General features: G+C 37.0%; 4 protein-coding genes across 8 annotated transcripts; 2 read left to right on the top strand and 2 right to left on the bottom strand.

Annotated features, from left to right (window-relative positions):
• Positions 1-467: 467 nt before the first annotated feature.
• Positions 468-6,315, bottom strand: LOC111805053 (uncharacterized). Of its 5 annotated transcripts, XM_087128714.1 has the most exons (6): positions 6,050-6,314; positions 5,826-5,959; positions 5,466-5,657; positions 2,309-4,149; positions 1,784-1,995; positions 468-1,653 (listed from the first exon to the last, which is right to left on the bottom strand). In XM_087128714.1, the coding sequence occupies exons 1-4, from the start codon at positions 6,062-6,064 to the stop codon at positions 2,727-2,729; spliced, it is 1,764 nt and encodes a 587-aa protein (XP_086984840.1). In that variant the 5' UTR covers positions 6,065-6,314; the 3' UTR covers positions 468-1,653; positions 1,784-1,995; positions 2,309-2,726. The 5 variants fall into 5 exon arrangements, with proteins under 5 accessions (XP_086984840.1, XP_086984842.1, XP_086984839.1 ...); XM_087128716.1 differs by having other exon boundaries at positions 468-1,995; positions 5,466-5,562; positions 6,050-6,315; XM_087128713.1 differs by having other exon boundaries at positions 468-1,998.
• A 730-nt stretch (positions 6,316-7,045) lies between these two features.
• LOC111805500 (Plastid-lipid associated protein PAP / fibrillin family protein) lies at positions 7,046-10,404 on the bottom strand. The gene is made up of 4 exons (XM_087128094.1): positions 10,022-10,404; positions 9,543-9,666; positions 8,628-8,807; positions 7,046-7,346 (listed from the first exon to the last, which is right to left on the bottom strand). The coding sequence occupies exons 1-4, from the start codon at positions 10,262-10,264 to the stop codon at positions 7,156-7,158; spliced, it is 738 nt and encodes a 245-aa protein (XP_086984220.1). The 5' UTR covers positions 10,265-10,404; the 3' UTR covers positions 7,046-7,155.
• Positions 10,405-11,565: 1,161 nt separating this feature from the next.
• LOC111805425 (uncharacterized) lies at positions 11,566-15,265 on the top strand. Its single transcript, XM_087128557.1, has 4 exons — positions 11,566-12,172; positions 12,537-12,633; positions 13,579-13,638; positions 14,759-15,265. Exons 1-4 carry the CDS (start codon positions 11,877-11,879, stop codon positions 14,840-14,842), a joined length of 537 nt encoding a protein of 178 aa, XP_086984683.1. The 5' UTR covers positions 11,566-11,876; the 3' UTR covers positions 14,843-15,265.
• A 1,606-nt stretch (positions 15,266-16,871) lies between these two features.
• Positions 16,872-18,018, top strand: LOC111805424 (fasciclin-like arabinogalactan protein 8). Its single transcript, XM_023690522.2, has one exon. It carries the CDS (start codon positions 16,928-16,930, stop codon positions 17,774-17,776), a length of 849 nt encoding a protein of 282 aa, XP_023546290.2. The 5' UTR covers positions 16,872-16,927; the 3' UTR covers positions 17,777-18,018.
• Positions 18,019-18,937: the final 919 nt, after the last annotated feature.

Here is an 18,937-nt window from a genome sequence, read left to right as displayed (position 1 = left end):
TTAAAATTTTCTTCTCTCAATATAATTTAAAAAATCCTCTTTCAAATAATTAAAAATTATTTTTTAAAATTTTGATGAGTATAAATAATAATAAAAAAAATTATAAAAATATATAATATATAATTGAGTATAAGAAAAAAAAAAGTTTTTTTTAATAAATTTGAGTTAATTCAATATCGTTCATCTGGTATCGTTCATCTAACACCCCTATCATCTAGTATCGTTCATCTAACACCCCTATCATCTAGTATCGTTCATCTAACACCCCTATCATCTAGTATCGTTCATCTAACACCTCTATCATCTAGTATCGTTCATTCAACGCCCCTAACATATCATCTAGTATCGTTCATTCAACACCCCTAACATTCATGACGGTCATTTCTTCTCGAATTAAAATTAGAAAAACTTTATTTAAAAATATAAAAATGATGTGAATAAAAATTTTATTTAAAAATATAATTAGGTTTAAATAAAAAATTATTCATAAACATTGCTTAGCGATTAAGACACCACACTTAAAATGGGAGGTTCGAATCCCTGTACAGTAAACAGGGGAGGCACTCACAGTTTATATAAAGGTTCATTTAAAAAGGCAATTTAAAAAGTGAAACTGATTTTGGCTCCACGTTCTGGGGAAACAGCATGAGCCATTGCACAATATGGGTCACCGCTATGAACCAGTGACACGAGGATTTTCAGTCCTACGTTTTATTAACTGGGCTATCTCGACCATTTCCGATATGTTGTCCTATTGCCTAGGGTCGATATTTACCCTTGTTTCCAGAGTTTCATGTCTACCCACTCCATCTGATCCAAGTACGAAAAAACTTGTACATAAGTAATTAAATGTAGTCTTCTTTTCTCGATTTCTTCGGTTGGAACGAGACTAGAAGGTAGGTCGGACCGAGGAAAAGAACAAGTCGACTCCATTATTGAGAGGCAAACATACTGTCTTTCACCGACACACCACTGCTTGGTTAACTTTAGTCACTTGATCAGCCCTGCAAAGTAATTAGCATAAGCACTGTTACTCAACCCACAGGTCTGTCAGTAGCATTGCCAGTGTTCCTGGTTCCTGGTTTGGATAGAATACACCAAGGGTACTGGAAAATGTACCGCTAGATGGCCCCCTATTAGATCAATCACAGTGTAAGCCATATGAACTGTACAATGGCTACTTTGTTTCATTCAAGCCTTGAGATCAATGAAGGGAAATGGAGTTTGTTTGCTCTTCACCGTCGTGTTCATCGCTAACTTCGCTGACAAAAGATCTGCACGTCGAGATGCTCGGTGAGGAGCTTAACCACAACGTCACAATAACTCCACCTGAACTGTATAATGACTACTTTGGCTTGAGATCAATGAAGGGAAATGGAGTTTGTTTGCTCTTCACTGTCATCGTTCATTGCTAACTTCACTGACAAAAGATCTGCACGTCAAGATTCTCGGCAGTTCGATAAGGTGAGGATCTTAACCACGACGTCACGAGTAATCCACCACTTTGCATCATACAAATGAAAGTTACTGTATTCAATTATGAACTGTACAATGACTACTTTGTTTCATTCAAGCCTTGAGATCAATGAAGGAAAATGGAGTTTGTTCGCTCTTCACCGTCACCGTTCATCGCTAACTTCACCGACAAAACATCTGCACGTCAAGATGATCAGCAGTTAGATAAGGCGAGGATCTTAACCATGACATCACAAGTAACTCCAACCACTTTGCATCATACAAATGAAAGTTACTGCATTCAACTATGGGTCAAGTTAGGCTGCACCTTAAACTCCTCCAATCACAATCTCAGCTGCATCCTCGTTATGGAGCCGGGCTACACACTTCGGCCAGGAGTAGACTCGTGCCACCGTTTCAATTCTCATCTCATCAGCTGCATAAATCCATTAATAACATAAACAGCTCAGTTCATCCCCAAAACACCTTCTGAATTGGTTACTCGTTTAGATGCTCGCGGTATTGGAACTTTTGCACCAGCTGCTTCAAAAATCAGAGAAAAAAGTTACAATGATAAATCAGAATTGGTTTTTGTGTCTGAAACTGTCCTCCATAATATAGTTCTGAAACCAGTGAAACAGTGGTAGAAGAAACGATCCCGAGGATGTTATTATATAAACCTCGAACGTTTGTAATATTGCATCATGTGTAAAGAAGAAAGTTTATGACAAGAGACTAATGCTATTAAGGCTTTGATATTCAGCTGTGAACGAATATTGGAATCACGAGAATGTTATGCACAGTGAAAAGACAACAACAGATTAAGAAATAAAGCATAAGCATGGACACATACCTCTAAGGAGGAGCACATTACCCATCAGAAATGTCCACAAACAGAAGGCCGAATTATACTTGGTCAGTAAAAGAGATCTGTACGCCAATTCTGTAACAACCCAAGTTCACTGCTAGCAGATATTGTCCTCAATCGACCTTTCCATTCGGGCTTCCCTTCACGTCTGCTAGGGAGAGGTTTCTACACCATTATAAAGAATGTTTCAACCCAAACTCACTGCTAGCAGATATTGTCCTCAATCAACCTTTCCATTCGGGCTTCCCCTCACGTCCGCTAGGGAGAGGTTTCTAAACCATTATAAAGAATGTTTCGTTCCTCTCTCCAACCGATGTGAGATCTCACAGATCTCCTATGATGATGAGCCAAAATGGCAACATTAGTGCTGTAACCTCGAACAATTTATTTGTTAAACAGCTACTCATGCCATCGTTGTCAACCACCTTTGATAAAATTTAAATGCCATTTCAGACTCTCCTATTCTATGGTACTTCTCAAAAATAATTTTAAATGGGACAATATCCATTGGCAACCCAGATCTATGTAACTTCATAAATAGATCTTCTGCCTCCTTCATGTCACCACATATACAGTGACCTCTTATTAGTTCTGTGTAGGTTATCTTATCTGGTTCGTACCCCTTCCTCAGCATTTCATCATATAATTGAAGGGCAAAACGAATTTGTCCACACTTACAGGCACCACTTATCAATAAATTATAAGTAACAACGTCTGGAAAATGACCTAACAAAAGCATATCCTTTTTCAGAGAATAAGCATTGAATATGTTCCCTCCTTTAACTTGTGCGTGAATCAACGCATTGTAAGTAAATACATTTGGTAGCACGCCGGTGGCCAACATCTGATCCCTGATGGAGATTGCATTGCTCAGATCTCCATACCTTCCATAACAATCAATTATCAGGTTCCAGATACGAGGCTCAGGCACCATCGATTTCTCTAACATTGAATGAAGAAACTCATTAGCTTTGATAGCATCTCCACGAATACATAGACCTTGAATAATCATTTTGTATGAAATATGATCTGGAGAAACACCCATTCGTGACATGACATCATGGATATAGTAAACCTCATCAAATTGGCCCTCTTTACAAAGATCACTGATTAGAGTGTTGTATGTAAAGATATCCGGAATAAAACCCCTCTTGATCATATCAACAACACAGCCAAATGCAATTTTCTTATCTTGATTCAAACAAAGCCCGTGAATAAGGACGTTGTATGCAACGACATCAATCTCTGTCTTCTTTTCAACCATCTCAGACCATAAAGCAATAGCCTGAACCATATCTCCACCTTTAAAGTAACCATCCATTAATATAGTTGATGTGATTGCATCAACTGTTGTTTTAATATCATCATCAAGGACATCTTCAAGAAGCTTCCGAGCATCCTCCAGGATGCCTCTCTTGCATAATGCATGTAAAAGTATGTTATAGGTAATTCTACTTGGCTTAATACCACTATTAGCCATGGTATAAAATAGGTCGAGAGCTTTATCCATATTCCTATGAAGGCAGAAACCCTTAATAATAATGTTGTATGTGGCACAACTGGGAGAAGGACCCCTTTCTAACATTTCCCTAAAAAGAGAATCTGCTATCTCCATATCACAGTTTATACACAGTCCATTAAGAAGATAATTGTGTGTGAGTAAATCAACAACAAAACCTTGTCTTATCAACTTTCTCCGAAGCAAAAGAGCTGCTCCTAACTTTCCTTTTAAACACAAATCCCTAACCATGGCAGTGTAGTCAGGTTGCTGAACGGCCTCCCAAAAACATTTCTGAAGACCTGACTTCGCTAAACATATGCTTTCCCTGCAAAAATTTAGGCATTTAACAGATTTTTACAAGATGATAACTTGTAAACATATAAGGCATATAAGATCATTAGATATATTTAATAGCATAAAAACAATTGGGAGATGAAGAATAAATGACATCAGCCGTCCAATTTTTTAATCTTCTTATCCTCATCACAACTAGGAATAATAATACACCAACAATCATAAGTCATTGCACTCAATGAATATTCAACTCTAAAGAAGCAATAAGGGGCTATGCAGGAGAAGTACATCAACTTAATTTGAGTGAATATAAAGATGGATGTGAAAGGACTCATTGATGTCTTAATGAAGAAACGTGGAGGAATCCCAGTTTTTAGTAAAAATATCAGAAGTTTCAGAACTCCAAGTTTTACACTAGTTCCCACAAATTCCCTAAAACCTTACTGAGGCAATGCCCCCCGACACTCTTATTTTTCGTGTCCCTTCTCTCTCGTCAAACCTTCAATTGATGGTGAGAATTATAGCTCGATAGCAAAGTTCACTTACAACTAACTATAGCAGACTCAGGTGATTCTAAGCTCACATAAGTACCTTTATTCTTTAAGGACACAGTGGTTTGTGCCCAGGAAATGTGAGCTATAGCATGAATTATAGCATCTGCTAATCATTTAACACAGAATTATCCAACAGCTACTTAAGAATAAATAGCCTCATCGAAATTATCTGCAGTCAGCGCAAGTAAAATTTTATAGTTATCACGATCTTTTAAGGATATAACGATTCCATGCATTAAACAAGGTTTACCCATATGCTCAGGAATTTTGAAATGAATTTGTTCTCCTTTTGGCTGGCACCTGACCCTTCCTTGGGACATCAAGACTTTCCTTTCCATAGTTTTGTCCGATCATCCTTTCAAGGAAGCTAAAGCTTTGTTGTGAAAATCTACCATCAGGGATTTTCTTTGGAATCATTGGAAATATGAAACCAAAGAGTTTATTGGATAAAGAGCTTCCTTTTGACAAGTTCTTTGATTCCATTGTTTATCATGCTATCTCTTTAGTGTAAATCTACAAATATCTTTTCTTCTTATAGTTAAGCTACTCTATTAACAAATTGCAAGCTTTTTGGAATCACCCTCGATTATTTATCCTTTTTTGTAATTTCATACATCAATGAAATTGTTTCTTAGGAAAAAAAAAATAAGATTTACCTCGTCCGATGTTATCCATTAAATAAGCAGGATGACTTTCATCTATGCACGTCCACATTGATGAAGAGATGATAATGTATTGAGATTTCGAACTACAAGAGTGAAAGCATATATAATTAAAGAAAAGCAAAAATCACCTCATGGCCTTCAAACGATCCAAACTACCCCTGAGAAGAGCGTCCAACACGTTGAAAACAGCCTGCGGATCTCCTTCGCCATCAAAATTACGCTTTTCTGAAAAACAATCCGAGAATCTCAACTCGCAATGGTCGTCAGTTTTCATCAAACTTTTAATAGCAGGCTGTAATGAATCCTCATCCTCGTTGGGCCTTCGCATGTAATGTATATAATCAGAAAGCATTAAGAAATTCATTAAAATTCTTTCAATTTCTTAATGTTAAAAGACAAAAGGTCAACTAATTACTGTAAAGTCGATGAAGTTTCGCACTCATTTCAGACGGAGCAAACCAAAGGATCGAAATATGTAGTCGTTTTACCTCGCCACTGCATCAACGTTAGGTAGGCCGTTAAAGACGGCGAACATCCGAGAAATATCGCGCTTGAGAAAGTTAAGGGCTCCGTTCAGGAATCCAACCACAGAAATGTGAGACGGAGGCGATTCAATTACAAACTGAACCACCAAAATTAACATGTGAACACCATATACGAAAAATTCTGATCAAAGAAATGTATGATAAAGGAATGGTAGAGGATAACTCACCGCCGCGAACATCATCGAGATAGCCGAATATTCTACTCTGGATTTCACTTCGTAATTCGAAATCAAATAACAATCTAGGCAATATAGAAGGCCCAAAGTTTCGACGACGCCGGTGAAATCAACAGCCGCGGCGAATTTCTTATAGCTGGCTGTGCTCCGCCGTCCCTCCAAGCAGACTGCAGTCTCCTCCTTTCTTCTATTCGTTTTTCACTTCACATTTTTTGAATTCCGCATTTATTATACGACATGACATGAAATATTTGAAAAAAAAAAAAAAAAAACGAAATACTGAGGCTCGTTTTTGTTGGATGATGAAAGTCTCGCCTACCTAATCTAGGAGTCGCGTGAATTCTCTCTATTGGTTAAAGTCGACTCAAAGTAGATAATATCATACAATCAAAGTTAGAGAGCTTATGCTCAAAGTAGACAATATCATACAATATCATATTCCGTGTTCGTTTAACAGTTTTCACGAAACATAGCTATTTTTAAATAATGCAACTTCAAAAATAAATAAAATTAATAGATTTTATAAATCTAGCTAAAAATTAATTTTAATAAAATCCTTAAATGGACAAAAAAAAAAAAAAAAAAAAAAAAAAAAAAAAAAAAAAAAACATTTTTACCCCTCTACTCAACAGGCCACGAGAAAATGAAATAAAAAATTAAATATTTATCTTCGAGATAAAAAATACAGATAGAAAGCTAAATAGATAGAACCATAATAGACCGATCATATTGATGTAATCTGTTACATATCTCGTTTTTGTTTCATGACACCATTACTTATTACCAATAGACAAAGGTATTACCAATAGACAATGGTATGAGCACGTCAAGATCTATCACATAAATATATATATATTTGTATATCCTACGTCAACATAAAATGCAACAAGCGAGATCGATCACTATTTATACAACACGTATTCATCTGTCTATCTGTTAGAGTTGCTAAATTGTTGCAAATTTATGAGTATTATCGAAGCAAAGGGCTAAAAAACGCCTATAATAATATTAATAGCTTTTTATACGAGTTATTAGGAACAAAAATTAGCATAGAGATATGAAAAAAGCATTATTAATCACAATTTAACTCAGTAGCTTCAAACCCGTCTTTGGAAGACAAATAATGAACCTCTAGAGCCCTTTCCGAGACGAATTTTGTCATCAATGTATGTAATTTGGAGTTGTACCTCGCTTTCGCCACCATATCGAAACTCTAATCCGCCGACTTTCAGTTCAGGTGGCTCGAACACAACTTGGATCCATTTATCATCCAGAGCCTTCAATTTACCTGACATTTTTTTTTGTTTGTTTGTACGAAGAAACACGATTTCATTGAGCAAAATGAAAAAGAATATATCATGGTGAGAATATTTGATTAATGAGAATATTTGATTAATCTACTTCAATGGTGTGAAAGTTATCTCTCTATAATCAAATAAATTAAAAGGATATGAAGAGAGTAATAAATGGAAATAACAATAAATGAAAAGATACTAGGTATAAAGTTAAATATCCAGATATTTGTCTTATAATAAAATATCAAATATGATATATATGGTAAACTATAGTTGATTACTAAATATCTTTATCCTTAAATGGCCTAGATACAAAAGCCTACAACTGACAACGAGATTGGACTCCAATTTAAAAGAATTCATGAGAATCTTCACCATCATCGAACGGCATGTAAATTGAAGGCACTAAATGAAGCATAAACAACCAAATCAATTCTAAGAGTCAGGGATGGCGTCTTGAATTCTTAAAACTTGGTCCATGAGTCCACCGTTAATAGATATTGTCTGCTTTTCCCCGTTTTGTATCGTCGTCAGCCTCACGGTTTTAAAACGCATCTACTAGAGAGAAGTTCCCACAACCTTATAAGGAATGTTTCGTTCCCCTCTCCCTAATACACACGTTTTAAAACTGTGTTTGTGAGATCCCACATTGATTGGAAAGGCGAACGAAGCATTCCTTATAAGAGTATAAAAACCTCTTCCTACTAGACATGTTTTAAAACCATGTTTCTGAGATTCCACATTGGTTGGAGAGGGAGACGAAGCATTCCTTATAAGGGTGTGGAAACCTTTCTCTAGTAAACACATTTTAAAACCGTGTTTGAGATCCCATATTGGTTGAAGAGGGAAACGAAACATTCCTTATAAGGGAGTGGAAGCCTCTCCTAGTAGACACGTTTTAAAATCGTGAGGCTGGTAGTGATACATAACGGGCCAAAGCAGACAATATCTAGAAGCGGTGGGTTTGGGCGGTAACAAAAGTAGTTTCCAAAATATTCCAACTCGGCCTACAGTTTACAAAGATGACTTTTGAGAAGTAACACTTAATCTAAGGTCTGAATGACCATGGACAGCTGATTTAGTTTCTTGAGGTACAAAGTTAGGAGCGACTAATTCTTATGAAAAAATCGCAGCAAGTCAACCAAAATCCAGAGGCTATGTCAGCTATGTTATGACCTTGGTTTGGTTTTCCAGCCATTGATTTAATTTTCTGATATGTTCACGAATAGAGGTCTCAAATTTTATTGTTTACAGAGGAAGTTTTAAAGTTGTACCTGTCAAAGAGACCTGTCCATCTAGGAAACCAAGAGCAGAAAAGGACACCTTGTTTCTGATAGTATCAGGAGCTTCCACACCCTGAATCATTTCCTTTGTCTTGAAAAAAATGCGACCCACTGCACTTCTGTATCCACCCCCAGGCGATGTTGGCACAGAGCAATAAACAACATCCCAATCTGAGATAGCACTTAATCATGTTAGCCAAACTAGAGCGGAAAAATGAGCAACAACTGGGTTGAAGTATTCTCTTCTGGGTTCTAGCATGCTTTTAAATTCCGATACATTTCAACTCGATTCAGATATTTGCTATCCCGTCAAATAAAACAATGTTAAATCATAAATTTAGTTCTAGAACTTTGAAGTTTTGTCTATTTGGTCTCGTAACTTTTACATATGTCTACTACGACCCTAAATTTTCAATTTTGAGTCTAGTAGATTCTTGACAAATTCAAAACTTGTAAAAAGTAATTGATCTAAAATCTCTGAAACTAAATTTGTAATTTTCAAGTTCAAGATCAAATAGACAAAAACTATAAAGTTTAGAGACTAAATTTGTAATTGAACCGAAATGGTTTAAGAACCTGCCAAATTCAAGACAAAAATGGCTGGATTTCTCATGATTTCGTAGATTTTCAGATTAAACTAGTCATGTTTTAGTTTCTAAATTAGGCCTGAAGTACTATATAGGTAAAACAATTATTTTCATCTCCTTTTCAACAAACAGCCAAACAAGATGAAGAATTCAAATCATTTTTGGCATTTCAAAAAAGCAGATATGAAATCATTTCTTATACTTTCTTGTTTCCAAACAGAGGCGAAAATAAAGATCAAACATGGGTCCATATGCAAGATGAGTAGATGTATATTCAAGCATATCCAACAAGAAACAGTAGAACTGTTTGAAATGTTACCTCCAAATATGAGAGGACATTTAACAGGCTCGTTTACACAATATTTTTGCAATTCTTGAGCCAATTCAGCAACCTCTTTATGTTTTCCTTCAGTTAGTAAAACTCCTCTATCACTTCCTGTAACCTGTTTCAAAGAGTAAAATCGCCATTCCGCAATGAAAATTATGAAATCCGAGCAAAAGTTAATGGCACCGAGTATACAATTTATACAGTTGAAGCATTGTTGACCAAGATCATTCTGAGATCTGAAGAGGCTCGAGTGGAAATCATGTAAACTCCCTTTACCAGTCGAATGATCTTCATCGAGAAAGAATTTCTGTAAATTTCCAAGTCCAGTACCACTCACTAACGTAGGCCTCTATTTGCGACACATTTTCTACTAGAATTTCCAATTTTCGATTCAAGATCGACTATTTTTCACCCTAAAACCAGTTCCAATATGCCAAACAAACTAAACCAAACAAGTTTCAAAACATTACCTTCGAGAGAATGGACGCAACGAGATCATCAGGACCCGTTCGAACTTGAGGATCCGAGATCGAAACCGACGCCTGAATTACGAATGGCTTGCGCCGATGGAAACGAGATGAAATTAAAGTGGATTGACATGAAATTGACGATATTGAGCTTGGAGCAAGAAACTTCGATTTCGACGGCTCAATGCGTCCCCTGGATACTACTTTTGCGAGCAAAGGTGCAACTGAGGTAGCCGAGACAGCCATGGAAATCCTACAAGTTCAGAAGACGAACGGTAGCATTTGGCTCGCCGCTGCAATGTACGTGGGGGAGAATCGGATGTCGGCCCCACGAGGCGATGAATTGCGGGGTTATCTTCATGCCAAGTGAGCTAAGTTTATTGCAGCCTTATCTTTCAGATTCCCGCTTTTGATTTTTGTTGAATTATTTATTCTCTAACAATTGAGTTAAAATTAAACTTATTTTTTTAAATTGGGAAAATAAAAATATTTAAAAATAAAATAAATTGATATTTTATATATTAAAATCTTATTTTTATTAAAAATAAAGCTATGAATAAGTAAGAATTAAATTTATTCATCTAAAAATCTGATGAATTTATAGACATTAACCTTATGGCCACATGAATATAGCTTTACGATTATTGATATATACTTTGACCTAGTTCTTGTCGGTTACTAGAAATGTCTATTTTATCTACAGGGATCTGCTATGAACGGGGACAAGATTCCCCGTTTAAACAGAGAATGTTGAGGGAGTGGGGAATATTTTTTCCCTATTAGATAAATGGGACTAAGGACGGGATTATATTCCTCATTTCCGTCCCCACCTCCGCCCCACATAATATAAATATATTTTTAACACATATTAATAGACGGGTAGATTTGAGAACTTATAGAATACATACCTTTAGTTTATTATTTCAAATGTCATTAAATAATATATTATTTTACCTTATTAACTTTTTATATTCAGATACAAAAATAATTTATAAATAAATAGATGTAAAACTATTTTATAATATTAAAATTTAAATTGGTAAAAATTACGTTGAAATATAAATTATATTTTTATTTATGAAATATTTGGGAAGTTTTATGTTTTTTTTAATTATATAACCTTGATTTTCTGTAAATGTTAAAGATATTTAGTAATAAATTAAATTTACCATATATATTATATTTGATATTTTATTATAAGTCAAATATTTAATATTTGCCTTATTACCATATATCTTTCAATTTATTACTATTTCCTATTTTTGTAATTTATTTGATTATAAATAAGATAACTTTCCTGCCATGTGTAAATTAATCAAACATTTGTTATTTTCATATCTTGTAATTTATTTAATTATAAATAAGATAACTTTCGTACAATTTGTGTAATTTGTGTTATGTGTGGGAAATTAATTAAATATTCTTAGAAAAGTGAGAGAGATATTGCCACGTGGATGGAAGTCTTAATGCAGTTTAATGCTAATTAAAAAAGGAAATAAAAATTAGGAAGACGACATGACAATATAAATGGTGGTGGAGACCGGCGCCATTTTTGGGACTTCGTGCCGCCACTTTCTTCCAGAGAAGAAACCAAGTGGAACTGCGTGGACGTCGTACGACCACCCAGTCGACGCCCACGATCCGTTCTCACAGTTCCAATCCATCTCCACGGTCTCTTCAAAATCCCACCGTCGGTTCCAAAGCGCGGGAAAAAGATCCATAGCCTCTGTATATCACTGCAAACTAACGGTCACGTACACATCTCTCAGTGGAGGTCGATCCGGAAGAAGCCGATAAGGTTACTTTCTTCCTCAAAGTTGCTCTGTGTTTTTCTTTCTAGGGTTTCAGGTCTTCTCTCATGGCGCCGAGGAAGCGAAGCAAGAATCAAGAACACGAGATGGTGGCGGCGGAGGAGAAGCCGGCCCCGGTGTCGTCGATGGTGACTCGGAGATCGCCCCGGCTGGCGGTGAACTCCAAGGCTGATTTGGTGGTGGAAGAGGCTGTGACGGAGTTGCCGAAGAGTAAGAAGGTCAAACGTGCTCCGAAGGAGAATGGGAAGGCGAAGGAGGTTGGAAATGAGGGGGAGGAAATTGATGCTGCTTCGAAGAAACTAAGCAAGGATGCGAAGAACAGAACGGTTGTGATTGAATTTTGGTGAGTTTTTTTTCTTTTTGATTTGATTTGTTGCTCGGAGATCGGTGAGGAACTGAAATTAGGTTAGTTAATTTGAAGATGAAGCATCGAGGATTTTGAAATGCTTGATTAATTGCTTTCTGGTTCCATTTTTATCCAAATTCTTAGTTCCATTAATGATCTTTTAGGTTAGATTTTCTTCCCTTGAAATGCGGATTTACATTTTTAGGGTTTCGTAGAATGAGGGTTTTGACTTTCATCGCATTATTCTGGTGGTGGTCTACCGCCTGCGCCTCCTATGGCTTCTTCTGCTTCCTTCCTCTACCACTGTTACGTGCGGTGTTTGTCTTATGGCACTTTTCCCCATAATGTTGTTTTGTTGTAGCAAACAGTGCCAATCATTCAAGAAAAGGGCCATCCAGGTGCAAAGTGGTCTAGAGAATGGTGTTTCTGGAATTACTGTGCTGCTCAATCCTAATAAGGTAACCTTTTAACCAGTTCAACTCTTACATGTTGTTCTTAACAAAAAAAAAAAAAAAAAAAAAAAAAAAAAAAAAAAAAAAAAAAGAAGAAGAAGAAGAAGAAGATAATTTGGCTTATTTCTATGCCTGAATATGATCCTTGTATTATTTTTTGTTGAATATAAATGTATATGTAGACATTGTTATCCTTTTGTTTTCACCGCCTTCCGCTGATTCACGAGTAATTTATCGATAGTTTTTTGTGTCATGAGCAATGGAGGAATTAGCTTTCTCATTTGGAAATCAAGGAGTATCTTCTGTTTTGTTAGTTTAGGGAGACGTCAAAGCTAATCTCTATATTACATGGTTAGATTGACGGTATCGAGTATGTGAAAAAAAGTAAAAAATACTTAGGAAGCATGAGTTCTGCTATTTGATAATTTAAAAACAAAATCATGAGAGCTTATGCTCGAGGTGGACAATATCATATCATTGTAGATTGTAGAGTTATGTTTATTGTCCCTTACCAGTGGTATGAGAGCCATGCCACTGACTTAGATGTGTTGGTATACCTCAATGACATAGTCATGGTGATCCCCGGTTGAGCTAATCTAATAGGGAGTGTACTTTAGTGAAGAGGATGACTATTTGAAGAGAGGCTTGGTCGTCCATTGTTCGAGGGGTGGATTGTTGGGAATGCAACCGAAGTTCTAATTCTCCATTAATATGAAGTCTTTTGAATGATTCAAAAAACAAAATCACGAGGGCTTGTGTCTATGATTTAGGATATTAGAATCCTATGGTTTCAACTAACCGTCTGTATCAACTCGATTGCCTCTTATTAACCGATACGATATATTACTGAGATTCTTGTGCAGAAAACTGTAAAGTCCATAGTGAATATGTTTTGTTTAGTGAAATTGTTGTTTTTCCTCCTCATTTTGTTATTTATTTTTTAATATGCAGCCAAGAAAGGGTTGCTTTGAAATTCGGAGTGATGATGGCGAGAAGTTTATCAGTCTTCTGGTAAGTATAACCTTTAACTTCAATTATAGAAAAATTTCATTTCCAGTTAATTTGACATATGCTGAATATTCAAGCTCAACGATTTAGAATCTAATTGCTGATAGGCAAAAATGTCCTTACTCTTTTGTTAAATTGAAAGAAAAAGTGATATGGAATCAACTTGAGGGAAAGTCTTGGAACGGATTACCTTGATGATGATCATCAAGAGTAAAGAAAACTCATGATTCGAATCACTCCACAAGAGGTCTGATCAATACCACTTGAATGACTCTAGCATGGAAGTTCTAAACACAAGAATTTCCGAAGTAAAAGCTTAGCTCTCAACAAGCTAAAATAGAAACTCTATTCTTTTCGATTCCAAAACATGTTTAGAACTTGCATGCTAGAGTCGTTCGGGTAGTATTTATCAAACCTTTTGTGGAGTGATTCGAATCACGAGTTTAGAAACAAGTTTTCTTTACTTGATCTTGGTCGTCAAGGTAATCCGTTCCAAAACTTTCCCTTGAGTTGATTCCATATCATTTTGTATCAACACTTTCTCTTGGATTGATTTCTTATCATTTGGTATCAAAGCTTTCCGATGGGTTGATTCCTTATTATTTTGTATTTTAAGCATGTTATTTCTCGTTGAAATATTGATATTGTTTGCTAATAAAAAACGATTAAGCAATATTGATATACTTGCTTGATTAAGCAACTTTCAGATTTTTGTTTGATATTGGATATATTTATTTTAGTAATATTATCTTTATTTTTGGATTGACCACTGATATTAAAACTTAATTAATTTATTTTTTAGTGTAATAAAGTGTGAGGATGATTATTTGAACCTCTAACCAACCACGAACTAGATAGTAGATGGTCTTTTAAAAGATAATATTGGCCTGAATTTTGAACTTTAAATCTTCACCATACCAACTTCACAATTTGATGGATATGTGGGTGTATGTGTTTCTTTTTAATACCCAAGAGATTCCTCGACCTTTCGACATCTTTAGATTATGCATTTGCAATTGGTCAAGCCATCCAGTTTTGCCTACTTATTCTGATAAGTCCTCGTTGGAATTATACACTTAGATGATCTAAAGCTGTTCGATAACATCATCCGTTTCATTTATAGGATATGAAACGACCATTTACTCGTATGAAGGAGCTGAACATGGAGGAAGTGATTTCAGATATGATTGAGAAGATAAAAGGATGATGAAGAAAGCCTTTGATGAAAAATTGTCTTTTAGGATGCCATGGTTTTTTGTGGTGGTTTGGAAGCTAATCAACCAGAGTAGTAGCTTTGATGGTGGAAACTTAGCTTATGCTCATTGCCAATGCCAATGTTGTTGCCTCCTCGCTTGGCATAACTGCAATGGTAAAACCATCAGGTTTGAACAAACAGGGTGGATTATTTTTGGGTTAAGAATCATTTGTCTTTGAAGAAGGTTGTCCTTTGGATTGGTAGTGGAAACCTACTCTTACACCAAGAGAGTGGCTCCATTGCATCCTTAAGTTACACATATTATGACACATTATGATTCTTTTTGGAACAAGAGAACAGAAGGATAAAACTAGGGGAGAGATTCTACGGGACAGTTGTAGCAGCCCAAGTCTACTGACAGTAGATATTGTCTCATTTCCTTCGAACTTTTCCGCGTGGGTTTGCTTTCCCTTATAGGCTTCCTCTTAATGTTTTAAAACGCGAATGCTAGGGAGAAGTTTCCACCGTTCCCTTTGGGGTCCAGTGTCTTCGCTGGAACTCGTTTCTCTCTTCAATTGATGTGAGATCTCACAATCCACTTCCCTTTGGGACTCCGTGTCCTCTCGTTGGCATACTACCCGATATCTGGCTCTGAAACTATTTTTAACATCCCAAGCCCACCGTTAGCAGATTTTGTCTTCTTTGGGCTTTTCTCTCTGGCATTCCTCTTAAGGTTTTAAAGCACGTATGTTAGGGAGACGTTTTCATACTCGTATAAAGAATGCTTCGTTCCCTTCTCCAACTTATGTGGGATTTTACAATCTACCCTCTTTCGGGATTGAGCGTCCTTGCGGACACTCATTTCTCTCTCCAATTGATAAGGGATCTCACCCTATTTATATTATATCTTTTAACTCAAAGAAGGGAGAGAATACAGAAATTTATCCATGAAAAAGCCAATTTCGGCAAAGCACCGACAAGAGGCGATTGTGTGGCCGGCTATGTGGCATGAAAATATACCATTCCCAATCTGTTCTTTAGGTCAAGAGAGCATCTTTCTTGAGTTCTCACCTCCGTTGAATCTCCTCAAAGGAGGTGACTGGATGTTAGATTGTTCGGGTTAGCGATTAGGGTTGTAGGTTTGTTGGTATCGATGGCGTGTAGCTCCAACATTTTGACCCACCACACCTCTTATCCAATCGACCCCAATCACAACGACCTATAGTGATATGATATGAATCACCCATCCCGAGCCTCCCACCCCTGTCCCTTCATCCTCGAGCCAAGAATCATCAACATTTAGTTCCTAAAATCCCTCGAGTGGTGGCACCCAACAAGTGTGGGCATAGTCAATGGGTGTTGATGTTATGTTATGTCTTCGCTAACTCTTCACAGTTTCAATCTATGGATTCTCATACTCGTGTTCTAAAACCAAGTGAAACAATCTATAAACTCCCAAGTGAAACAATCTATAAACTCCCCATTGCCCTTGTTATAAAGAATACCATAGAAGTTGGAACTAAATATAACTCTTTTAGCCTAACACTTCATTTACTAAATTGAAATTTCTATATGCTCTATCGTATATAAAGTGTGTCATAATATTACATAAAAACAGCCCCTCTTTGATCACTATGAACAAAATAATATTTAAACATTTAATAAAATAACGAAAATATTTTTTAGAAATGAAATTTAATAATAATCTCAAAACTTATTTCAATCTATTTTTTTAAAATACAAATTTAACAATAAACCCAAAACTTGTTTCAAACTTTATTAAAATTACCACTAAATTTGAACATAACTAAAACCAAATCCACTAAAAATAATATTTCAACCCCCCAAAAAAAAACTTCAATATTATAAATAAATAAATAAATAAATAAAACCAACAGTTAGTTAATTTTAATTTTGAGATTTTACTAAAAATGGAGAGGAATTACAATCATCCACCTATGAATTAGTCAAATACCAGTAATTACAATAATAATAATAATAATAATAATAATTTAATATTGTTGCTATAAATTCCTCCCTCCATTCCTTCATTCATCAACAGAGGAAAGAAGGCGAAAGAGAGGTTTAAAAATAAGGATGATGAACAATAAGCAGAAGGCCCCTTCTTCTATCCTCTCTTTCGCCTTCTTTCCTCTGTTCTTCCTCCTCTGTTTCCCCTCCTCTGTTTCCGCCTTCAACATCACAAAGCTCCTCAGTCAATTCCCTGAATTCGGAGCTTTCAACGATTATCTCACCAAAACCCACCTCTACGAACAAATCAACACCCGCAATACCATCACCGTCCTCGCCCTCGACAACGCCACCGTCTCCGCCATCGCCAAAAACTCCCTCGACACCGTCAAGGAGATTCTCGGTGCTCACATTATCCTTGATTACTATGACCCTGCGAAGCTCCGGAAGCTCCCCGTCGGCAAACCCACTGAAATCACTTCCATGTTTCAATCCACTGGCGACGCCGTCAAGCAACAAGGCTTCTTGAAAATCGTGCATAATAAACGAGGTGAAATCGAATTTGGATCTGCTGCTAAAGGCGCTCCCTTCAGCGCTATGCTTGTGAAATCGGTTGCTTCTCGGCCTTATGATATCTCTGTTCTGCAAGTTAGTGCTCCGATTGTGATTCCTGGTATTGGTGTTTATAATCTGCCGCCTCCTGCGCCGGAGACTCTGTTTGTTGCGCCGGTTGAAGCTCCCAGTCCGTCGCCGGCGGATGATGACGTTGACGATGCCGATTCTCCTTCGCCCTCGTCCAAGGCTCCGGCTGAATCACCGAGGAGTTCATCTCCAAAATCGGCTGAGGTTGCGGATGATGCAGATGCACCTGGACCGGCTGACTCTGACGCTGATGGTTCGGCGGGTTCGCGTGGCCGTGTTGCCGGCGGCGGAGTTGTGCTGGCGGGGTTGGTGACTCTTTGCTTGGCTTGGTGACTCTTTCCAATGGGTTATATGTTTTTTATGTGAATTATTTTGGGAGTATAGTCATTTTGTGTAACAAATGGTGAGGGTATGAAAAATTATAGAGAAATGTATGTGAGATAGTCCATTTTAACTGGTTGAACCCGACCTAATCGAACCGGTTAGGGAATCCCAGTTTAAATGGGGGAAGTAATAAGAGAGGAAGTAGGGAGGATTTATATTAATAATATTATGTTATAATATTGAAATTTGAATTTTTAGAAACTATCTACATAATTTGTTGCACGAATCAGAATTGAAAGAAATTATCTACATAATTTTGTTGCACGAATCAGAATTGTTGTTGCACGAATCAGAATTGAAATTGAAATGATTGAAATTGGAATGAGAGCGGACTAGAAAACCTCTATACCTAATGGTGAAATAGGATGAATGAAAACCTCTTCCTACTTAGGCTGACGGTCATACGTAATGGTCTAAAGCAGATCATGAGCTGTTACAAGGGGGTGAATTGTGAGTGAGAACGTTGGGCTCTTAGGGGGTGAATTGTGAGTGAGAACGTTGGGCTCTTAGGGGGTGGATTGTGAGCGAGAACGTTGGGCTCTCAGGGGGTGGATTGTGAGCTAGCGAGAACGTTGGGCTCTCAAGGGGGTGGATCGTGAGCTAGCCAGAACGTTGGGCTCTCAGGGGGGTGGATTGTGAGCTAGCCAGAACGTTGGGCTCTCAAGGGGGTGGATTGTGAGATTGCTAGCGGTGTAGGTTCCAAAGTCCCATATTAGTTGGCTGACAGTAACAAATGGTATCAAAGTTAGACATGGGACGGTATGCCAACAAGTACGTTGGGTTCTCAAGGGAGTAGATTATGAGATTGGCTAGCGGTATCAGCAAATGGTATCAAAGCAAGATATGAGGCAGTACATTGGGTTCCTAGAGAATGGACTGCGAGATCTCACAAGTCCTTGACAGGTCCCAAAAGGCGGACATTAGTTGGCCCAACGTAACCACTTTGGTGACCATTCATACCTCGGCCCACAAACTATTGAATGGGCTAAGGATAAAATTTCAATCGAGATTGATGAGGGCTTCTCACTCCTAAGCACACCCACAAAATACGATTTGGATTATATTCGATACAATTTGAAGAACTGATACAATTTGAAGAACTATCAATTT

This window comes from Cucurbita pepo, chromosome 11 (genome assembly GCF_057944985.1).
Source record: "Cucurbita pepo subsp. pepo isolate OVF chromosome 11, ASM5794498v1, whole genome shotgun sequence".
Classification (NCBI taxonomy): Eukaryota; Viridiplantae; Streptophyta; class Magnoliopsida; order Cucurbitales; family Cucurbitaceae; genus Cucurbita; species Cucurbita pepo.
The sequence above is the reverse complement of the archived record's forward strand: the minus strand, read 5'-3'. Positions and strand labels throughout refer to the sequence as shown.

Coding starts and splice junctions, on each gene's coding strand:
- LOC111805053 (XM_087128713.1), bottom strand. Junction 5,658..5,825: donor AACGTTGATGCAGTGGCGAG/GTAAAACGACTA, acceptor TTACATGCGAAG/GCCCAACGAGGATGAGGATT. Junction 4,150..5,465: donor GATCGTTTGAAGGCCATGAG/GTGATTTTTGCT, acceptor AAATTTTTGCAG/GGAAAGCATATGTTTAGCGA.
- LOC111805500 (XM_087128094.1), bottom strand. CDS start 10,264: ATGGCTGTCTCGGCTACCTCAGTTGCACCTTTGCTCGCAAAAGTAGTA. Junction 9,667..10,021: donor TTGCGTCCATTCTCTCGAAG/GTAATGTTTTGA, acceptor TCTTTGAAACAG/GTTACAGGAAGTGATAGAGG. Junction 7,347..8,627: donor TGGACAGGTCTCTTTGACAG/GTACAACTTTAA, acceptor AAAAAATGTCAG/GTAAATTGAAGGCTCTGGAT.
- LOC111805425 (XM_087128557.1), top strand. CDS start 11,877: ATGGCGCCGAGGAAGCGAAGCAAGAATCAAGAACACGAGATGGTGGCG. Junction 12,173..12,536: donor ACGGTTGTGATTGAATTTTG/GTGAGTTTTTTT, acceptor GTTTTGTTGTAG/CAAACAGTGCCAATCATTCA. Junction 13,639..14,758: donor AGAAGTTTATCAGTCTTCTG/GTAAGTATAACC, acceptor TTTCATTTATAG/GATATGAAACGACCATTTAC.
- LOC111805424 (XM_023690522.2), top strand. CDS start 16,928: ATGATGAACAATAAGCAGAAGGCCCCTTCTTCTATCCTCTCTTTCGCC.